General features: G+C 34.8%; 1 protein-coding gene across 1 annotated transcript; it reads left to right on the top strand.

The window, feature by feature from the left end:
• Positions 1-24,195, top strand: LOC127878601 (uncharacterized). The gene is made up of 10 exons (XM_052425125.1): positions 1-124; positions 1,908-2,096; positions 2,574-2,684; positions 5,592-5,654; positions 6,733-6,873; positions 8,774-8,850; positions 10,551-11,355; positions 21,228-21,368; positions 23,292-23,330; positions 23,626-24,195. The coding sequence occupies exons 1-10, from the start codon at positions 43-45 to the stop codon at positions 23,754-23,756; spliced, it is 1,779 nt and encodes a 592-aa protein (XP_052281085.1). The 5' UTR covers positions 1-42; the 3' UTR covers positions 23,757-24,195.
• Positions 24,196-25,195: the final 1,000 nt, after the last annotated feature.

The raw sequence follows: 25,195 nt of genomic DNA, 5'->3' as shown, positions 1-25,195 counted from the left end.
CAGCATGTCGGTTTTGAAGCTCTCGAACGCACGTGCATCATCATGAGCCGTATGATCGTCTGTTGTTGTTGTCTTCTGCTCACTCTTTTTCTAGAATGTCAAGTGACGAAGGCCTATGCACCAGGTAAAAGTGATTTTGTTTTAATAAAATAAAATATTTATTTTGAGTAAGCGGTGTCTGATTCTTGCATAAAAATCGTTTCATTTAAATTGAAACTGCTATAAACCGATATAAGATCAAATGTCGCTTGACACTATTAACAAATGCATATTGTATTTAAACTCTTTAAATGTCATAGCTTTTATTACTCTGTATCAGTACATATAAAAATGTGTATTGTTCTTAGTTTAACTTTTTTCAATGTTCTGGCAGTGTTATGTGTGTTCTAAATGCTCGCTGTCATTGAACAAAACTGGAAGCAGAACACATGGAATGTTGCAACGCGTTTCAGCTATTGTTTGGGCAAAAAAACAACGTTATTAAATAATTATAACACCATTGTATAAAATATGGGTTGAACGTTGCAATCAATATTTACTGCATGACTGCAATTTATGAATATCAACATCAAAGAAAACTGCAGCTTTTATTAATTAAATAAATTGCATAATTCATGTTCCGCATCAAATCAACTCTGGTGATTTCAGTTTCTGATGACATGAACATGAATGCGATTTCTGTTTAAAACACCTTGTTCATTTATGATTCATAATGTTTCATATTGCCTACATTTAAACTGTCGATGTATTTACAATTCATGTCAATAGATCAAATGAAAATTGTCACGTCTTTAATGAAATTGACATTTTAAATTACTTACGGTTTACAGTTCGTTGCTGAAGACTTATCATAGCCTTCCAGTTGGGCCTTGTAGTACATGTATGCATTCGTTAAGGCAAGACTTAGACTTTATCGTTACTTTTAACTCAAATTGTATATACCAGTTTTACAATATTTTTTTTAATTGGTTTGTTATAAATGTGTGTGAAAATAAAAACGTTTCATGTTTTCAAATTCTAGGCAATAAGAGCATCAAAACAGTTGTTTGCCAACAGTTGCTTTATAATTTGAATGCCATACTCTATATGTAAACACACATAGTTAAAATAATACATGAAGAAAGGACCGGTCTGTACCAGGATAACCCTGATATAGTTCAAAAACCTTAAAAGACCAAATTGTGGACAAAGAAACACAATTAGCAAAAATGAATGCATGTTTAATTTGTATTGTTTCGCATCTGTATTGAGCAAATTTCAATGCTTTTGTTCCTTGTGACATATCAATTCGATAGGCATTCACTTTATTGTCATGGATAAAACAATGTTTTCTGTAAACATTTAAATGGTTGTTCCTACAGGCGCACTCAAACATTGAACGACGGGATCATCTTTCTCACTGGTAAAATTAAACAAGTTCATTTTAATGTAACAATGATACCATATTTCCTTTTGCGTATTGCACTTGAATGCAATTTATAACCAGGTCGTCATTGATATTGGTTAGTTGCAATTGTAATTAGTGACTGTTTACCGATTGCCATTGGTCATAATATTTTACTTGCACAACATAAACGTGGTCTTTTCTTGATACATGTATTTATTGTGCAGTAAGCTGGTATCTCCTGAACATAAAACTATACATTAAACTATATCTCCTCAACCAAATGTTCATTTTCATTATTTGCAATATACTTTAGCATTGAACCTTCCGAGAAAATGCCTAAAACGCAGTAGTTGCGAAGTTCAAGACAACATTTTTGAACTTTGTTAGGTTTATTGCAATCGGGTTATCCAGTTAATGACACGGTGGTTATATGGATTGTAGAAGGTCGGACATACATTTGATTGCCTTAATATTATACAGACAATACAAATGAGTTCAAAAAGTACTCTTGTGCACACAGGCGAATGCAACCTGAAGGCCTCTGATCTGGGCCCTGACTGGTACAAGGTACCCCAGCCTGTGCCCGAGGAGTCGGAGGGGGCCGGGTATGAGCCCTCGTACGTGCACATGCCTTGCGCGCCGACCACCATGTTTGAGATCAGTGTGTGCGGATGTACCAATCTCGTCTCGCTAATCTTCACCTCGATGCGTAGGTGTTCACGAGAACTGGTACAGTTTATCCGGAAAACAAATGGTTCTATTTCTGATCTTCTGTCCAAAATGTCGATGGTAGGCAGGGACTGTTTAATGAAGTACCGAATGCCTCAAAGAGTCAAACTACGCGCATTCGGTCTTATGAACAATATTGGAATTTGGATCGAGAATAATTTAACGGCAATTCCCAATTTGTCTGTGAACAGTAATAATATTTTGAAAAATTAAAATTTAGGGACAATGAAGGATAGACGGCAAAAACTTAAGCTCGTCTGATCTAACGTGTGACTATTGTTGTAGCCCTAACTCTATTTCTATATACCAACTATGGTAAAAATCGAGTCAATTACTGATTTAAATAATAAATTAGGTTTACACATCTGTTATTCAGTAGATTTCTCATTATGCTTAACAGCAACTGATATGAAAATTAACTAGCAATAAAAAAGCAAAGAACAATTTTGAAATAAAGGCGGAAATAGATTTTGTATCAACCTAAATATTTCAGAAGGAAAACCTGATAAAAGAAACACCGAAGAACGGCGAAAACTCATAGAACCCGGAGATTTTGTGAAAGCTCTTGGTAGGTTTAAAAAATCATCATGTTCATCATCATGTTCATGTTCATGTTCATCATCATGTTCATGTTCATGTTCATCATCATCATCATCATCATCATCATCATCATCATCATCATCATCATCATCATCATCATCATCATAATCATCATCATCATTATCATTATCATCATCATCATCATCATCATCATCATCATCATCATCATCATCATCATCATCATCATCATCATCATCATCATCATCATCAGTAGCAGCAGCAGCTGCATCATCATCATCATCATCATCATCATCATCATCATCATCATCATCATCATCATCATCATCATCAGTAGCAGCAGCAGCTGCATCATCATCATCATCATCATCATCATCATCATCATCATCATCATCATCATCATCATCAACAGCGTGATCGTCATCATTACAATGATCTTCTTCAGCGTATTCGAGATTGTCATAATTATTATAATTGCCGTCGCCGTCTTACTGATAATTTTCTGTACAATTATCAACTCAGTATCATTATATGTATGAACATCACCACCATGTTCATCCTCGCCCATTTATACTTTCTTTTCTGCGATAATCATGAAAAAATAAGAGCAGCTCTCGTGTTCATGCTGATATTTATCAATATCATTTATAATGGAATCACAGTACAACTTATCAACTTTCGTTATATAAATCGCCCTTGTATTTGTTGATGTATTCATACATGTTCAGCATTTATTATTCAAGTATCAATTATTTAAACCTATAACAAGATCTAACAAGCGAATTGACGAATCTATTAAGTCTTGTTAGCGTATTTTATTTCTATTCTCCTTACGGGAATAAACCTACTGCGCGACGCCATAATGTGCATCAATCATTTTAGGACGTGTTATCCACAGGTGCTATGCAAATGAACTGGTTCTATATAAAAGTTAGAATAGCAATAACCAAGCTATAATTTAGTGACAAACAAGTATAAAATGTGATTTTTCATTAACTGTTCTAACGTACTTTACACCTTTTTACAGTTTGTCAAAACATTTTGATAGATAGCACACAGCAACACCAGTTTTTCTGCGCTTACGCTTTTTACCATTAACATTATAATCAATTTGCTGGAGAATAATTTATATGTAAAGTGCCTTATTATACCCGTTTAAATCCGTCTAGTTACTAAACATATAAGCTGAAAATAGGCGCAGCTCCAATATAGGGGTATTCCACTACGACCCGATTCCCCACGATTTGTCCCGATTTCCAATATTTTGAGGTCGGGGACATTCGTAACTCAATCGGCGAAGGTCCTAACTCATTCGTAGCTAGTTGCGGGCGAGTCGTGAGCTCCCAAAAAATCGCGGCCAGTTTTTAAACGTGTTTAAAATTTGACCAAGACTGAATTTAATCGCAGTTGACTCGTAACAGTGTCGTAGTGCGTTCTTGGGCGTCGTAATGGAATCTTAGGTAATTCGTGACTCAATCGGGGAATTGGTGATCACGTGATCTGTCTACGAATCATTTACGTCTTTGTCAAAACTCTCAAGAGTTCACCCTGATTGAGTTGCGAGCCCGCTAAGATTCTCGCGATTTAGTTACGAAACAGTTACGATTTTGTAAAGAATGATAAAGAAATAATATTTTTCCATCATGTTTTGTTGTCTAATAACCCACAGTAAGGAGTATAGATGCGTAGGAATTAAATCACGAATGCGGAGCACGAGTGCTTTGATAACACGAATCTATACTCCTTACTGTGGGTTATTCGACAACAAGCCATCATAGAACAATATTATTTCTATTCTAACAAGATTCTGATTAATTTGCTTCAAGCTTTTGGATGTGAACTATATTTTCCAATACTCCACCCTATTAGTACAAAGTTCACTATTTAGTGACGTCATTGAATTGTAAAAACATTTGACTTCGTTTTCATTCATAAATATTTTGCAAATTACGTCACTTTCATTGAGAACAACACGTATAGAAACTAAACGACGTCACATGTGTTAATTCTTCTGAAAAGCTGACATGCTATAAATGTTTTCTTAATTACGTTTTTTAACAAACAAATTCTAAGCAGGCGTGGTCATGCCACTTATCACCAAATATACAATTTGTTGTTTCTTTTCATTTATATACGTGCTACATTGTTTACAGTTCTTTAAGAGCTTGATTTAAGCACGTGCATTTAACTGCAATATTTTCTTTATTTATTCGGAACTATTTTCAAAACATTAAGCTCTGCCCATAATTTATCGCAGAATAACCCACACTTTATTTCCTTCTTTGTCTATAGAAAACAAGTCGCGTGCCGTGTTAGAATAAATATCAGTAGATATTGGAGCCGAATTCATGGGTGCGTTCGGTGAGGTCCTAGCTTAGTCGTGACCGATCTGCATCGTTCGTAGTACAGTCGCAGTAGATTCTTACACATCGTAGTGAAGTCGCAACCCTATTCGCAAGACTTCAACCGAACCCCACGATTCGTCGTAACTCAATCGTACCACTGTCGTAACTGAATCGCAGACTGTCACGAGTCTTCCCGATTCAATAAATGTGAGAAATCGTAGCGAATCGTGGACTTGTTTTCGTAGTGGAATAGGGCCATTATGAAAGATGCTACTTCATAAAAGTGGTGACTTTATATAATGACATGTCATAGATTTTATTAATAGTCTAAGTTCAAAACAAAAACATATTTACACACAAACTCTTGCGGGGTTCCATATAAAACTGAGAAACGCATAAAAAACGTTTTCTAAAATAGTCAACTAACGACGTTCATCATGCCTTCAATATTTTTTAATTTGATAGGCCTGGGTGTTCAGGTGCAAAGCCCATGCTTAAAGATGACCTTGTTCACTATAAATTCACTCCTGCAATTCATGTGTTTCAAGAATACAAATTTGTACCTTTTTCAGATCCAAAGATTGAAGAGCGCAACACCGCGGGTAACGTTGTCCTAAATACACGAACCGGAGAGAGTAAGTAGATCGACTTACAACAACAACAATAACAACAACAACAACAACATCAACAAAAAACAACAACAACAACAATAATGATAATAATAATAATGATAATAATAATAATAATAATAATAATAATAATAATAATAATAATAACAATTATTATTATTATTATTATTATTATTAATATTATTATTAAAATAATCATAAAACAAATCTCAACAATCACTGCAATATTAATATGAAAAATACTCAAATCAGAAAACTGAAGCCGTCGTCAGAAAAATACTACGTAAAATACTTATAATGTCAAATAGACAATATATATGTTCTGCAATTCGAATTCTTAAAACTAATGGTGTACAGTTTTCTGGGTATGAGTTTGTGATATTGTAAATTTGTTTGCGTGAAATGGTTGCTCATGCTTTTTTCAAATACTACTATCCTGATTTATAAACACGAGAACTTCTTCGTCATTATTAATTTTAAACGGATGCTCTATTGCCACAAAATTATTGGGTTTATAAATGAACGATACTGAGAAACTGCCTAATAATCAGCACGGTTGCAGTAAAATGTGATACCATGCGTTCTCTTCGATAGCGCATTGACGATCCAATCATATGGATTATATTTTTAAGACATACCATGAAGCAAAATGAGCCACGCTCTGGGAAAAGAGGGTTTAATGCATGTGCAAAAAGTGTCGTACTAGATTAGTCTGTTCAATCCACACGCGCTTGTCAGGAACGATACTTTCCACCTTAACAAGATTATCGTCTAGAAGAGACTTCATTCTAACGACAAAACCCACAAAATTGGAGAGTGTCGTCGGCGATAGGCCTGCGCGGACTGAACACGTAAATCTGGGACGACACTTTGCGCGCATGCATTAAGCCCTTTTTTCCAGGGAAGCGGCTTAAATATTTGCCAACAGTTCAACAGGGCAGGTTCTCACATAATGAAGCCGAACGCGCGGAAGGACTTGTTACTAAACTGAGACACGCACAGTAGCTCGTTTCAAGCGAGAGGTAATTAGTTGTGAAGCATAATAAGTTTTTACCCAGTAAACTATGAAAAATTAAACTTTCAGTGACAAACTGCCCCTTCCGGGCGTCCAGTCGCGGCCAAGACTGGTACCTGGCTTGGGAACCAGGCGATGTCTGGCGGCATATGCGCTGCGCCGATGGTACCTTGTTCAGCAAGATCAAATGCACGTGCGAACATAGGTCGGGTATGTAAGATATATAGAGCGGATAAAATGCATGCATAGGGTTATGTCGCATGGAGTTTTGCATTTCAGTGTTTTTCTATTATGTTTTTCTTGGAAGTATTTCCATTCGGTCTTGTGCGGAGTTTCTGGTGTGAGTATTATGACATAGTTATAATAGTGATTTCTCTTTATTAACATTCGCCCCAACCTCACCCCCAACACACGAAAAAAGTTATCTGTGTTCCGGCTACCGACAATATTTTCGTTAAACATCCAAACCTTAATATTAAGCGAAAATTTTTCTTGAAAATTCTTATTCGCCGATTAGCATTCTGTATCGTACTTAACACGGTATGTCTTGAACCAAGTTATCAAAATGTCATCTGATATTATTCACCCTGAATAAGATTTTAGATTTTATTTCAGAAATATAAAATATGTTGGTTTTGTCTGAGATGTTACTTTAGTTTTATAAACGTTTACTTTTTTACTGTAGGGAATATTTTGTGTACTAATGTATTTTCAAGCGTCTGTTCGGAACGCGGTTTAAAGTTTCAATACACACACACCAATAAGAGTCCCGTAGTATCAGTATATGTGCAAAGAGTGCCGGTAAACTCTTCTTATATTCAATGACTTTTTGTCAGTTTGACCACCTTTACAAACATATGTTTTGAAAACGATTGAAAATTAACCACACATGCATTAAACTACACCACACAAAACAATATTTGCAACAAGCAGCATCACAATAGTAATTTTCCTACGATTGCAGAGAGACTAATTAACTGTGTTCTAAATACCACAACGCTACAATTTATGTACTGATTATGTCTACCACAGATTAAGATCGATTACCATTCGTGTTTAAAAACAGACCCGAGTGATGGATTAGTTCGAATTCCGCTATTCAACTTGGCTGATTTGACAACTGATCGGTTTGTCACCGATACGGTTTACTAAAATAAACTATGTGTCTTAATACAATATTAAGACGTTGTAGATTATGGAAGATAAAAATTATGCTTATAATACAAATTAAAATACTTTTATTGTTTTTTTTTAAAACTATTCCATCAACAAGTGACGTGTGTATGGCAATTCAATGAAACACGTCGACGTCAATTTGGCTAATAAAAATACGTTTTAATACCGTTCGTTGTTGCCTATATATAACATATGGACCGTGTTCTGTAAAAAGGGGGTTAAATGCGTGTGCGTGAAGTGTCGTGCCAGATAAGCCTTGCAGTCCGCACAGGCTAATCAGGGACGACACTTTCCGCTTCTATTGTATTTTTTTTGTTTTAAGATAGTCTCTTCTTAGCAAAAATCCAGTTTAGGCGGAAAGTTTCGTCCCTGATAAGTCTGTGCGGACTGCGCAGGCCAATCTGGGACGACAATGTACGCGCATCCATTAAACCCACTTATCACAGAGCACGACCAATATCCTTAGATGTTTCAAGCTCAGCGTTACACTCGGAAGAAAACCATTTAAGTAAGAAAACCATTTTAAATCTTAAATAGCAATATCTGATAAACTTAGTAATGGGTCTGTGTATTTATAATTTTATACACGTATACGAGTATACATGTACATAGCAGCAGTTTAGTCGATACAAATCTCCGATTTGCTGCGTGCTAAAATTCTCCTTATTTTTACGTAAAGTGCAGCTGAACTCTATATCCCCGCTTTGCTGCGTGTTTCAATTCTCCTTATTTTGCGTAAAGTGCAGCTGAACTCTAAATCCCCGCTTTGCTGCGTGTTTCAATTCTCCTTATTTTACGTAAAGTGTAGCTGAAGTATAAATCCCCGCTTTGATGCGTGTTTAAATTCTCCTTATTTTAACGTAAAGTGTAGATGAACTCCCGTTTTTGAACGTGTATTAGTTCTCCGAATATTATGATCTGTGACCTGTTTTAGTTGCTCTACGGGAGCCAATAAAGCCAGAGGATGAGAACTTAGTAATCATTGCAGAGGACTCCATTAACACCCAAGACGTACGTAGTTACCGCTGTCTTCTCAGTTTCACTTGCGTCCGATATTTGGGAATAAACATGTTTGATTGCATTTAATGTTACATTCCTGATTTGATCTCCGGAACAAAATTAATATGTAAAAGAGTGTAGTTTATATGTACATATTTTTTAAAAGCTTATATTCACATATGAAAATATACCCGCATTATAAATGAAATCCATTCAATTTTGACAGAAAGAGCATGTTTAACACTAATTAAATTAATAAGTGGGCAATTATTCTTACAAACAGTTCACTGTGCCTTTAATCGTAGTCAAACTTCTATCGAACTCAAGTGGCGTTGCGGCTCGCAGAATTCTTCCTAGACATTGTTTTCATATTCCGAGATTTTCCAGACTATAGATGCTATTTTTATCTGCAAATGACTGCATGAATTTCCAAATTATTTCAAAATCATCTCTAAATAATGCTACATTTGTTCTTGATAAACAACATTAAATTGTACATAAAAATTAACCGGTATTATAAATGACATTATTGGTAATAATGGTATTATTATTAGATTATAATCTTTTATAAACACATGATCATTGTGTGATCAGAATGTGTAAATTTGGGTTCTTATTTAAAATTAAGTGAAGCAACCAAGCGAAAACTGTCTTAACAATTATGACGTTAACTTATACCATTTGATTGTTAGTTAAGCAACCTTTAAGCATTGTTTTAACAATATAATATTATGAAAAGAACACAAATCTATAATATTGGCTAATTAAGGTTATTGATAGTATGTACGTTTGTTCGAAAATATTACACATCTACCAAACATATAATTTCGAAATTTAACACGATATGCTTAATATGGAGCATTTTGAATCTCCCATCAAACAAACAAAATATATAATTTGTTCTAGCATATACAGTTCGATAGACAATGACATCTACGTCATTGTGGAATCACTTATTTTTGCGCAGTTATAATTTTTGCGCTTTTCGCGCGCCTGCCAATACACGATTTTATGGCCACCGCAAATGTATACCACTTTGTCATCTCAGTAGAGTACATGTTAATCCATATGCAAATGCACGAAATTAATGCATGAAATGTATTGTTATTGCCTATTTTTGCATTCGATTGAGTGAATGCATTTTATTAAGCAAGACTTGGCAAAGCAATTTATTTAAATATTCGTTTAACATTTAACTGGCGGTGCGTATAGCTGTCAGTTGACATAACTATAGATTAAAGTACAACACCGCCTGATCTATATTGTGTTTATGAGGCGGTATTACATTGAAAAAAATGTCATTAAAACATTACTTTAAATATATTATTACACGACCCCAATAATCCACAAAAGAGGAAGTTGACCTATTCAAATTAAGAGACTAAACAATACGGACAATGCCTATTATGCTTTTCGCCAAAACCTACCAGACTCTAAATTTCAAGGAAAAAAAACCAAGATAAATTTCCAATGAACATAATAACGCAATAAGTGTTTGGAAACAGCAAAAATACAATGGGTATATGTATTCCGATTTACTACAGAGGTATCACAATCGCATGTACTTTCACTTAACTAATATTTAAAATACAACGTGGCTTACTTTGGCAGATTAATTGAACCATCGACATAGATCATTCAAGACTTCGTTAAATGGCATGTATCTTTTCAGGAAATCACAATTACTAGCCCCAAAACGTTGATATTTTCAGATGAACACTATAAGTCGGAGCCTTGGAATAAATCTGAATGACGTCGATTTTGGATTCAACAAGAACAAAGACGATGGAGATATTCCCTTCTGGAGAAGAAGCAATCCTACGAACACTCAACCGGAGGTAATTCGTCCTAGAAATATTCTGTCCGATGTCAGTGTTAACATTCACCACCAGAACCAGCTCCTTGGCACTAATAGACGTAGTGAAGTCAACATAGGCATGGACCAAATATCTGACGCTCATAAAGAGTTGTTAATTCGCTTAAGATCAGGCCCCAGGTCGTTCTTGCCTACGGAGAAGACGTCGTCGATCCTGATACTGGATCGGATAGAACAAAAACCTAATGCTTTGCCACGGAATACCGGGGCTGTTCTAAATGAGGCTCCTGTGAATGTTGATTGGAAAGTTGATGCCAACATACCGAATACTAGAAAGCCATTTATTTATGTTGAGCCAAAACCGCTAGAGCGTACAAAAGTTGATCATGAGTCAAAAGAAATGCGAGAGATGCAGACATTTTTTAATGAATTTAAAGAAGTGCATAAAGAAAGAAATGAAACTGGAAATAGTGTTCCTCAACCGAAACAAATTGTGTATCAACCAATAGTCGAGATTGTAAAACATGTAAGTGATGACGTCAATATAGACGTTTTAGCAGATGTTTTAGGTGTCATCGGTAACCAAATTAACGCAATTGAAAACACTAAAGTCCCCGTTGAAAGGATTGTGGATAACGTCAACGTTCAACCGATCGTTTTCGATATGGGCGCTGATTCCGTCGACGTAGTCACAGGAGCAGGTATGTTAGAGAATGCCGCGTTTGAAAATTAGCATGCATGCCAAATATCAAGTTGCTGTCTTCAATATTGCAAAAGTTATGAGCAAGGTTCAAGTTTTGGGACAGACACACACATACAATGACAGACAGACACACACAAGTAATGACAGACAGACAGACAGACAGACAGACAGACAGACAGACAGACAGGCAGGCAGGCAGGCAGGCAGGCAGGCAGGCAGGCAGGCAGGCAGGCAGGCAGGCAGGCAGGCAGGCAGGCAGGCAGGCAGGCAGGCAGGCAGGCAGGCAGGCAGGCAGGCAGGCAGGCAGGCAGGCAGGCAGGCAGGCAGACAGACAGACAGACAGACAGACAGACAGACAGGCAGGCAGGCAGGCAGGCAGGCAGGCAGGCAGGCAGACAGACGGCCAGACAGACAGACAGACGGCCAGAAAGACAGACAGACCAAACAAATATACCCCCGATCATTCGATCCGGGGGAATAAAAATAAAGCAAACAAAGATGGAATATTGTAAGAGAAAGAAAAATTCATTTTTATTATTTGCGTTCTGCTGTAAACGTAGTGGATGAAAATAATAATGGCTATATTTATTAACAAATATGTGTGTGTTCTACCAAGTCTACAATTAAGTGGGGACAAACTTAATAAGAGTACAAGTGATTAATATCTTTATTTATTATTTATTTTATATATTGTGGTTATCAATAAAACGACAAAACAACTTGTAATCTTTTACCAAGTACAAATCAATTAGAAATGTAAGAGAATAAACTTGGTCAACTCTATTATTATATCTCTTACAGAACGTGCTTGTTCCTCACAAAAAAGTTTTTTTTGCAAAATAACCTTTCATTCTTTTACTCAGTGTTTATTAAATGTTAAACAGCATAAAACAATAATGTCTCTATATTTTACTGGATCATATAAATTTATTTTTTATACGTAGGCAAACAAATTCCTTGACACCAAAACTCTGGAAACCACACGAAGTCTAATCTGATATTGAATAATAAACATAAAAGCAACACCATCATTCGATCAAAATATGTAAATATTTATTTAATGAATTGTCAAATTATGCGGAAAATGAATATTTCGTCAAATTCTTTTTTGCCATGTGTACTTCAAAGCCAGTGAAAGGTACTTTTATTTCACCCTTGATATAACTCATTTTATTGAACTCTATTTAAGGATGTTCGATCGTTTTGTGAAAATTTTCAAAATATCCGGAATGCTATAATTTTTTGTATGGTGATTAATGAATCTGTATCTGAAATTAATATAAAATAAAAAAGAGAGGTCACCGTGAATAATTTTGAGATAACGAAGGTTTTTAAATGCCATGTGCGTTTGAAAAAAGGTCATTTTTGTGGGGCATAAATTTGGGGGTACGGTAAAATGTTTTTGTGTAATACATTTAAAATGGCATAATAGTATTGAGATTGCATTAGATTAGCAACTGTAACATGTGTATTATCATAGTGAACAGTTTTAAAACCAAAAATTATGGAAATCGTAAAAAATAATGAGAAATAAGTATGACTAGTTTTTTGTTTGTTTTGAATTTTTTATTGCACAGTTCAAAATAGATAACATGCAATACAGATACATATTTCTGTTGATGTAATATTCATATTCATTTGAAGTTCTCAATAATTAAAGGAAACTAGCTAAGCATTAAAATGAAGTAAAGAAATTGATAGGTCACCGTGGATTTTTTTTTGCTATAGAAATTTTAATATGGACTTAATTTCAAAAATACAATGACTAACATTGTAATAGTAATTAAAACATATCTATATAATAACTGCTCCATAACAATTAAATTATCAACTGAAATGTGATACACGTAGAAATATTTATAATGTATATTGTTATGAACATATTTCAGATGTAACAACTGAAAAAACAATGTTGATGTTCAAATAAACATCTTAAATTAACCCACCCACCTGTTACCCATGTTGTTGGTTGTAAATTGAACATATGTACTAGGTATTTTAAAATTATTTTTAGAACTGTGTGATGTGTATTTAAAGACAAGAGGCCATGATGGCCCTGTATCGCTCCACTGCTGAAAAAAGACTGAAACAAATATTCTCCGCATGTGCAGATACTTAAATAGAGGCCCTATTTAAGCACATGTACAATTTTGTGACCACCTGGGCTGGGTCAAATTTAACCCCAGGGGCATAATTTGAGCAAACTTTGTAGAGGACTACTATATCTCACTCCATACAAAATGTGGTGGCCCTAAGTCTTAGATGTAGAGTTAAGGACAAGAATATTTTTAACGTTTTCAAAAAATAAGCAAGATACAGGCGTATATAATGTTCAATTTTGTGACCCGCGGGTCAGGGTCAAATTTGACCCAAAGTAACAAACTTGGTAGATGACTTTAAGATGTTCCTGCATACCAAATTTGGTAGCCATAGTCAGAATGGTTTTCGACAAGATTTTTAAAGATTTCACAAAATAGGTGCTTTATAAGCGTTTATTAAATTTTGTGACCCCCCGCAGCAGGGTCAAAGTTGACCCCAGAGGCATTATTTGAACAAATTTGGTAGAGGTTTATAAGATGCAGGGCTCGCGCTGTCGTTCGCCACTTGAGCCATTTGCGAAAATATTGAGAATTTGGCTCAAGAAAAATCCGATTTGCGAAAATGCTAAAATCTCGTAAAATTTCATTGAAAACCGCCGCCATTTTAACCCGAAACTGGTTTTCTATATTTTTCTCTTTGTTTCGATGAAAGTATTCGCAGTTTGAACAGTGAACGAAAACCGGTCTGCACCTGTATCGAGACATCGCTTGACCTTATTGTTATTGAAGTGCACATGGTAGCTGGCCAATCAAAACTGAGTTCGCTTACACATGAAATGACGTTGTTGAATGAAACGTAAAAATGGGTGGAGCTTTGAATACACAGTTAATATTGTCGTCTGCAAACAAAATAGCGGCCGGTCGCAAATGTCGCATTATAAGATTAAAAATGAAAATAAGCGTGACCATAAATTAATTATTTCCAAGCTGACTATCGATCTAAATTAAAGAGTGATAATTAAATAATTAGTTCTATGTCGTTGATGTTACAACTTTCTGCCGATGAAAAGGTGATTATTAATTAATTTGATCGTTTTACTCACACACTATGCTAACTAACAGCGGCGTATTTTAATCAAAGGAAAACGTGAACAACACGCGCGGTTTAATTGCAATTAAAGTTTAATTAAAGTTACGAATTTGTAACACATAGGAACAGTAATTCATATCGTCTACAAAATTTGGAACATCTCATGAAAATCTCAATTGAAGGAAAAGACTGCAAAGATGTTGACTTTAAAGTGATCTACAAACTGTAGCCTTGTAAAAAACAGCGCATAATAATAATGATATAATAATGATACATGTCATGACTTTGTTCTCTGTGTATAGCAGGATTTGTTTGCAATGTATTTTGTGAATGAAATGTATGCTTGTATTTTACATGCCATTCATCATGTTGTTAAAAATGTCCTGTATGAAAATATCTCTATAACTATGAAAATTGTGGTGTGATGTATATTATGAGATGTGACATGTGCCTGTATATTTTGTTATTTTAAACAAACAAAAACTGGTTGGCAATAGGCCCAAAACGCACCACAGATAATCTAGGATCCAAAAAAATTTCCGGACCCCCCTAGATCTGGGTGGCTCAAAGATATTTTGGGCCAGCGCTAGCCCTGGATGTCACTACATTCCAAATTTGGTAGCCCTAGGCCCATTAGATATGGACAATTTTTTTTTAAAGTTTTCACAAATTAAGCACTTTATAAGCATATGTTCAGTTTTGTAACCCCCGGGGCAGTTTCAAATTTAACCCAAGGGGCATAATTTGAACAAACTTGGTAAAGAACTATTACATGTCACTACATACCAAATTTGGTAGCCCTATGCCATACTAATATGAACAAGAAGATTTTTAAAGTTTTCACAAAAAATGCCTAATATAAGCATACGTTCAATTTTGTGACCCTCAGGGCAGGGTCAAACTTGACCCTAGGGGCATAATTTGAACAAACTTGGTAGAGGACTATAAGATGCCACTACATACCAAATTTGGAAGCCCAAGGCCCAATGGTTATGGACGAAAAAATATGTGAAGTTTTCACAAAATAGACCCTATATAAGCATATGTTCAATTTTGTGACCCCGGGGCAGGGTCAAATTTGACCCCAGGGGCATAATTTGAACAACGTTGAAAGAGGAACATTCCTAAGAAATTTCATCACAATTGGACCAGTAGTTTAGGAGAAGAAGATGTTTAAAGAAAACGTTCAGGCACGCACGCACGACGGACACAGAATCATAACATAAGCCCCACTGGCCTTTGGCCAGTGAAGATTAAAACAACAAAGAATACAATAAGCTGGGAAATTATGTTTCACACACCATCTGTGGTTTAATGCACTGCCAAAAATATCTTACAACTTAGGTGAAACATGAGAAATACAACTGACATAAGAATCACAACTATGTTCGTCATCGAGAAGGAAAAACAATTATGTAACAGCTATTAGATTTCATAGCTTATCTATATACAAGATGCAAATTACAATTGGTTAGATGTTGTACATATTATTTTCTCTGATTTTGTTACTCTGATTTGTCCGTTTGTAACCTCTGACAGGGGGCTTCTCAAACCACTCAGTCCGTTTCTTTTTGATACAGGACTCAAATGTTTAAGTTGAAATCCACTTCCTGCAACTTTCCTTGCAACACCTTGACTTATAACTTTTGTATCAATTATGGTTTGTAAAGATTTGATGTTGGAAGCAACATTTAGTTACACATTGTATGTTAACACTGCTCGGTAAAAGCTGAATGAATATTTGTTAACAATTTTTGGTCAACAGGAACAGAGTTCACTAACTTTTGTAAAGCTAAAATATCCTGTATAGCGCCATGTGCCATGTATAATTCACCAATGACGTCTTTAACTAAATGTTCCCGCTTATATGATTTCATATTTGGTAATATTTCCTTTAACATTTTTAAGTATCTAAAAAGCCACAAATATTTTGCTGAAACTCAAACATTTTTCAACAAGTATGGATAGCACGGAGCAACACTTTACAATCAAAAGACTCTATATTATGCCCAACTGAAATAATTGGTGAACATTTCTGTAAGAATGTTATAAAACTTGTCAATGCAGATTTGATGGGGACAGCTGTTACTGTTTGTCTCTTGACAAGCATAGAGTCGCTAATAACTGTCACTCCAGTTATTTCTGACGCTTGCAAGGAAATCTTCTTCTCATGAATCACATATGTTGAAAATTGACCAGTTGAATGCACTGCAGCTATCTGAATTATGTGAGAAGTGTGCTCTGAAAAAACAAAACAAAAATTTTAAATAGAAATTGCACAAAATCCATTTTAGCCCCGTTAATCACAGAGCCCTGGGTCGCTCCCCCAAGTACAATGTAAACTTCTTAAAATACATTTGAAGTGTTTACAATAAATATAAAAGGTAAAAACATTGTCCCCCACCAGGACAGGACTTTTTTTTAAGCTTAATGTGAACAATCGTAGAAGAGGTTCCTTCACATTCATTCTCTATGCATTGTGGTTTAAGAGAATTTTCAGTTGAAGGGTTATTGATCGGAAACAATTTTCACACTTATTGTGACCTTTGACTAAGTGACCATAATTTAAATGGGGGTTATATACTGTCCAATTATCCCTATGCACATGGAGAGTAAAAAGCCAATCAGTGAAAAAGTTGACAAATTATTGATCGGAAACTTAATGATCTACCCACAGACAAACATCCAGCAAAACAATATTAACTCTCTCTTCCAAGGGGGGCATAATAACTGTTATTATGAAAATTGAAACGCTCTTTTCTTCCATTCATGGATATATCAAAGTAAGTTGTTGGCATCTAATGATCTTATGTATTCATAAATCTGAAGAAGCGAAGAGAAGAGTGTTTAAATTCTTAAATGATGCACAATAATGTACTAAAGCCAGTTGTTGGTAATGTAACATTGCATCATCTTAGTGGTATTTACTATCATTTTATCAATAAAGATTAAGAATGATGTATTATATGAAAGCAAAATGAGAAATTAGTCTGAACATAACTCTTGTTGCAATTCAATCATATGCTAGGTTGACCAACAATTCACACGATATCTCTTACACATTGAGTTACTCAGCAGTAGCAGGTTGAATTATGTTATACATGTAAGTAAATATGTATATTTTTTAATAGAAGTTCAACTTTGGAGATTTAGAGTACCTAAATACCTGAATTGGACCAAGATAAACTTCTGTATGTGCAACACTGTGAATAAGGAATATGTTAAAAATAAACTTTACCTAACCCTCTTGTTTCCAAATCAAAGAAAACAAATTCCTTCCCAGTAGTGTCTAGCCCTGCTGGACCAGGCTTGGGTATAGGTGGGGGTATAGTTGTAACTTCAACGTCTTGGTCCTCTATGTTTGAACTGTATGTTGGTCCCGCTCGTACTTCTTGCACTGTCCTTTGAATGCCTGAACAGAAAAACAGAATTTCAAATTGGAAAATTTGCTTGCACCTTCATGGGTTATCTCCGATTTTTATTTAAAGAAATGATTACACAGCACATTAATGCTTATACAATAATCAATTTACAAACATTAGCATATGCTTTTAAATGTTACTACTACTTTGCATATATAATTGATGGATCTATTGATACAATCTACAACAAGAAATGTGTCCACACGACACGGATGCCCCAAACTCCAACTTTGTAACTATATAAAAAAATAATCCATACAATTGTAAGAAACCCAGTTTGGTGAAGATCGGATGAAAACTACTTAAATTAGAGAACAGGCACGAAAAGTGTGAGGGACTGACCGACCAACGGACAGTGCGAAAACTATGTCGCCAATTGGGGGCATACAAATGAAGAATACTGTGTTTTAAATATAAAATGCCCATAATTAAAAATACCGTTCGAGTTTTAAGTCTTATGCGTCACTGTTTTGCTGCACGAGTAACAGCTATAGCCTTTCTTTTTTTGTGCTGAAGGTCATGGAGAAGGGCCAGTTTCGATGTGAAAGTCCCAGGTGAAACACCCAGTTTTTGATTTACCTGAAACAGATTGCAGTAAATGACAGAACAGTTGACAATGCACAATGCTAGAATATGCTTATGCGGAATAAAATAATATGAAATAATGTCACTAATTTACAAAAGTTACAACATTTTATAAGACCTAGTGATCTACATACACACAAATAATAATTAATGCAAGCCCTTTATTTTCAAAATCAATACGTATTTGACAAATTGAGAATATTTATGTTTTGTAAACTTGTAAAATTTCATATTTATTACCGGTATCAGGGCTTTTCATCTGGAAATTGGGAAGAAGCCCTAGCCTTGCAAATTGGGAAATTTAAGCGCGATAAATGGCCATTTTGGGAAAAAAACTTTTAAAGCATTTCATCACAGGTAAATCATTTAATCAATTTTAAACAGTCACAATAATGGTTTTAACTTTATTTTTGTTATGAATTAATGACCTGGAAATGTTCTTTTCAAAGATTGGCCAGCTATATTTTCAAACAGATAAACTTTTCAACAGGTAACAGCAGTTTTTGAACAGTAAACTAAAAGTTATCTCTAAAATTCAGCGATGACACTGGTGACCTCCCTTGCGGCCCTCGTGCAAAAACCGACAATAAAACCCGTACTACGCAATATTCTGTTCTAGACTGGTACACAAATACAATTAAAATTCGGCTTAGCGGTAGTGGGGAAATACCTGAACTGAACTGGTAGCGAAAAAATCGATACCAGACAACAATTACGCAAAATAAACCTTCATCTTTGTTTATCGCTCGTGGAAGCTTTCAATAAAATTACAATCATCTACAAGACCAGTAAAACTATACCGAATAGTAACTTGGCTACAAAACACTATCCGCTGTGTTTATTTTTTTGATTTTCAGGGGAATTTCAATCGTTTTTTTTGGGAAGTCTTTCAGCCAGAGTTGGGAAAAAATAAGGCTTTTTAGAATTGGGAAGGAGCCGAATATCGGCCTCTGTTATATAAGGATGAAAAGCCCTGGGTATTAATAACTAGGACTGCAGGAAGAAAATAAACTTATGTCACTTTAAAATATACATGTTTAACTAAGGACAACCATTCACATTCTACTGTAATTGTGTTTACTGGCAGTAAATCAGACAAAATATGAAGGAAAAATATAGCAAGTACAATATAAAAAATGTATGCATGTAGACTACACGCGAATTACTTAGAGATAACTATCTGAATGTATTCAAAAGTATCAGTAATTTAGACAATAAATCATGATATAATGCACCAATGTACCAAAAAGACAAAGAAGTCTTACCCAAATGCAAGCTTTGTGATCATGTCATGAACTCTGCCATGTTTCCGTCCAGTAGCCGCATTATTTACTGCACCACAATTGCTAAACTGTATGTCCAAAACACATGCCTGTCCGAAATCCATGCTTTCTACAGTGTTAAGTAAATTCATGGGCACTTGACAAGCACTGCATGCTAAAAGCGATTCGGTCAATGTGTCGAGTTCAACGACACGTCTACCAATTTTATATCCAACTAGCATCGCTGTTGTCACATGTGGTCACGCTTACCAACGAACCGATAGAAAAATCGTCAAAATAACAGTGGTCATACCGGAAATCCTGATTGTCGGTGGAAATAGTCTTTCTATTGAAATCCACATTGTTCTTTTGAACGTTGTTGTTTTCAATACCTTTTAAGTTTCGTTTTGTATTCCGAATTATATCCAAATTAGACATTTTAAATGAAAATTATTAAGCCAAGTATCTGATTCTCATTGTTGACAAATTATCGTTTCGTTATCAATAGACGCTTGCATTTGCACAGAAAATAACATCTACAGCGTAAGCAAGCGTTTCATCGATGTCGATCACGAAGTGACGTCAAGCAATCGAACGCTTGGTTTCAATGCAGTAAATCTCGAAAATATGTAAATGCCGAAAATTTGAAGGCGCATTATCAAAACAGTAAAACTAGAATTTACACTCGTTTATTCCAACCTAATATTTTGAAACCGTGAAAATATATAAAGGTTTTTAATTTTCACGATATAGTGAATCAATTACCGTAAAGTGGAAACGATCGAACATCCTTAAGCAATATAATAATTGATGTACTTTTAATTTATTTTACTAAAATGATTATAAAATACATAACTTACATGTTGTTCACAATCAAATATTTTTTCACCAAAATATTTATTTAGAAGATGTCAATTAGAAACTTATTAACTATTGTTCAAACCTTTTAATGTCGGTAAGATTAAATCATTACATACTGTTAATTTGCTTTTGAGCTTAACTACTATTACGATATCGTCAAAATGTTACTCTTGCAACTTCAGTCTTTTAATAATACAGAATAAGTACTTTCCTCTTTTACTTTCATTTTACAGTCCTTTCCAAACCACGATAAACAATTAATAAGAGACCTGGTAAACATTTACCAGATCTCTTATTAATTTGGAATCGTTAGCAACATCCAGAAGAACGTTAAAAACGCTTGTGGAATTGCTCACTACATCTGCTGAATTAAAATGATTGCAATAATAGTATCTAGTTTCATAGATTACATTTAAATTATTTATTTATCTAAATTATTTAGAAATCTTGTTTTTGTAAAGTAATTTTATGTTTAGTATACTGATCAGGTTACAAAACTAGATTCGTATAAAGTCATAACGAAAATTGATTTTAACACAGGCGTCAAATCAAACAAACATTCGTTTTATGAAAAGGATCGTTATAATTTTTAATAACTTGATACGTTTCAGAGTGCCGGAAAAAGCCGGTGTTGGATCTAGGGGACCAGTATTTCCTACTTCCGGTTCTAGGGGTTGGCTACATCCCATACGCATGCCACGGGGACCAGGTGTATGACCACTTTATATGCGGCTGTCGGAAAGCAACAAGCGGTAACATTAGCAAGTCATGGCACTGTAATGATTTACATGTAACTGTTATCAGTATATGTATTTATCAAATTGACGTCTGTTTAATTTAATGTACTGTCATTTTATCAATGCGCTGTGTTCGATCAAGTAGACACTCGATGAATGAGCACTAATTTGTTATCCATGCCTGTAGTTATGCCCTTAAGCTCCATTTGCACAACCAGTTCAAAGTGAGCGTTTTGGAACACATTTTGTTCGTCGTGAATTGTCCGCAAACTCTTTTGTACAAATAGCATTTCCTCAAAAACCGCTTTGCAGATTTTTAGGGGAAAAACACAAAATTAATCCTTAATTTATGCTCTTGCAAAGTTGTTCAAATCATTTCGTCCGCTTCATATGTAGGTTATGAGACCTAACATAGATTTAAAAATCTGAAAAGTTTAAAATCTTATCTTAAACCGTAAGGATCGGGGGTTCAATATGTGGTAGAATGCTTAGTATAATTGTCCTCCGCTTAATTTGAATTAACACTGCCCCTATGTGCAAACCGGCCAGGTACTAGAGGTCGCATGATTTATTTAGGCTGCTATAGAATATGACTATTTTTTAAATCATCTTCTCTGAAATCACACGGATCAGGAATTAAATAGTTTGTGTGTATGGATGTCTTCTACAGCGTTTGTAAAAATCAAACCCTGGGGTCCTAATAGGCTCCTCCCTAGGAGTTTCTTGTTTCCTTATATGTATGTTGCTTGTATTAGGCATGTAGTACGTGTTGTATGGTGTTCCACCTCCAAGTTTGTTCAAATTATTCACCTGGGGTTAAAATTGGTCTCGACCTATGCGGTTACTTAAAGTCCATGTATTCAATGGCAAATAGTGACAAATAAAGCCCTTTTTCTGAAACTGCAAGGCCGAGAGGTTTTGTATTTTGCATGAAGCATCGTATAGTGGCTCTGTACCGAGTTGTTGTCAAATCATGCCCATAATTTCAAAACTGGCTACGTATCATAGGTAACATTTTTTTTATATACGACTATATAGCAAAGGAATTCTTCGTCCCTGAAATCAGGAGTCCCACAACTTTAATCTGTGGTAAATGCAACCAAAAGTAGTCCCCTACAAAGATTGTACAAAGCATGCCCTACAGTCAAAACTGGTGATCGTTTAAGTCGTCTTTCTTATTGTCGTCCTCTACTAATTTTGTATCAATCCTTTCCTGGGGTCAAAACTGAACATGCTCCAGGGACCGTCACCCCATGGTTTATATTGACTTCCATAATAAATAACTGAAATAGTTATCTTGAAAAGTTTAAACGTTGATATTTTGCAAGTAAAATCCGATAAAGGCCTTGGTCAAATGTTGTTACATCATGTCCCAGGGGTCAGAACTGGGATTGACTAGTGGCCACATGATAAATATAGTGTAGCATATAGTCAATAACTTAAACATGCAATATTCAGTGTCTAAGCAACATACAAAGGCTCTTTATAAAATTTTGTTCAAATCGTGATAAGTCAACGATAGCCACGCTCCAGGGTCATATGATTTATATAGACGTTTATAGTGAAATGACTTTAAAATCGTCTTCTCTTAAAAAAACAAGGTCGAGAGGTGTAACATATGGTATGCAACATGATATAGCGGCCCACTATTAAGTTTTTTTTACTGAAGCCACTGGGTATTTTCAAAACCGGGATTTGGGAATACAAAGTTTAATTTTTAATTGTTTGGAATATTGAATTAAACATATCCACGAAAACACAAAGAACGTAGCTTTTACATTTGGTATGTACCATCAGATTGTGATTCTTTACAATGGTTGTACAAATGAGACCCTTGGGTTTGCAACTGACCACCGCTTAACACAGGTGAGCAAGCTTAGTCCATATTGACCACTATGTTTAATAAAGTGTTACTGTTATATGTTTACTGTTTTGCAGGAGAGGTTGCTTACAACGAAATGTTATTTCCTTCCCACGGTGAGCTAATGTGCATTGTATCTTTTTACTTCAACCATAGTTCCATCAATGATTGCCATTATATATATAGTTGTCTGTGTTGACTTTAGTCAGACTGAATTATGAATCAAAATATTCTCAAATATAATAACGACAAAGTATTCATTGATGACAAGCATACTGTACATACATTTCGCTGATTAGATGTGGTCGAGATTTCATATTTTGTAAATGGTATTGAAAACCCATTAAAATCTTGGTATCACCAGATCCATTATGTGTCGTAAAAATCATGTTTATCCTAATTAAATTACAGAGTGCAATAAGCGGGCCATCCCAGAGTTAGGACCAAAGTTTTTTCAGACGTTTTCGGCTGGTTTGGGGTATGTTCCCATTGCCTGTCATGGCGATACGGGATTCGACGTAGACAAATGTACATGCGTGTGACGGACAACCAGTCGTTATCTGACGACCATCTAATAAACCATCATACTGTTTGCATATGTATACTAAATGATGACAGGGTTTCATCACACAGAAACGTGAACGACTATGTCTTTGCTACATCAACCCATTTATGCCTAGCGTCTAGAAAAAAGGCATTGGCAAATAGCGTAGACCCAGATGAGACGCCGCATAATTCGGTGTCTCGTCAGGGTCTGCGCTGTTTGCTTAAAGGAATTTCTATAAAAAATATTCTAAATATAGAAATACATATATTAGACATCCCCAATTTTGGAAATACATTGATCCAATTTAAAAAGATGGCAGAGTCAACTAGACATAAATGGGTTAAATAAAAGGTCAAACTACAGCAAACTACGCTTGTATTAATCTGTTGATAATCTGCCGGACTATTGCTAATGAATGTTAGTTTGTATTTAAAAGTGGCTTGAAATATAGTTATTTTCGACGCTTTAATGTGAAGAAGCTGTTTTAAAAATTTAACTGTTGCATATACATAGGCTACTTTATGCTTAAAATACATTGAAGATAAAAACAAATTCATACATGAACACTTACATTTATGTAATGATTAACTTAATTATTAAGCAGTAGTTTTACCGAAAATAGTTTGTACTGATTTGCAAGCAATATTCAATGATAGAAACTTCAAAATCAAGCATTTTATTCTTAACCATTTTATTAATAATATGCTAATTGTTCAAGCTTTTTTAAGTGATACTTTTAAACATTCATAACATGACACGAGATTTGTATAAAAAAAGGTATCAACGGACCCCAAGAGGAAGAATTCATTATATTCAAAAAGCAAAATAACACTCGTGATTGAAACACAAGTTTTAATATAAAAATAAATAAAAAAAAGCTTTAATTGGTTATATGGATAATATGTCTATTGCAAACGACAATATGAACCTGATGTGTTTATGCCACTATGAAAAAGAGTTAAAGTTTTCGCCCAAAGGACCTGGGGTATAATCCACACGCAGGCAAACATTTTCATTGATCTTTTTTGTCGTGAGATCATATGTGTATTATAAAAACTGCTTTAGTTGGTAAATTATCTAACATATTAATATAAATAAGTGGATCTCAAGTTGCTGGAGAAGTATTGCATCCTTTTTATATACAATGTACTAGAAGTCTCATGAGAAATTGTCAAAGGTCCCTTCTGAGTACAATTATTTGGGTGACTTTTTATGGGAAACATATAAAAAAAATCGAATCATATAATTTTTATCCACGAATCATATTATTTACATTGTCTGCATATTGTTATGCTAAACACGCAAAATGTTACATAATTATGTGATATAATTGTTATTTTATAAGGTAGATGTTAAAGATGTCAATTGTATAATTATATTTCAGTTTTTAAAGGGACCTTTTCACAGATTTTGGAATGTATTAACGTTTGTGAT

Source organism: Dreissena polymorpha, chromosome 4, assembly GCF_020536995.1.
Source record: "Dreissena polymorpha isolate Duluth1 chromosome 4, UMN_Dpol_1.0, whole genome shotgun sequence".
Taxonomy (NCBI): Eukaryota; Metazoa; Mollusca; class Bivalvia; order Myida; family Dreissenidae; genus Dreissena; species Dreissena polymorpha.
Note: the sequence above shows the minus strand (reverse complement) of the source record. Positions and strands in the feature narration are given on the sequence as shown.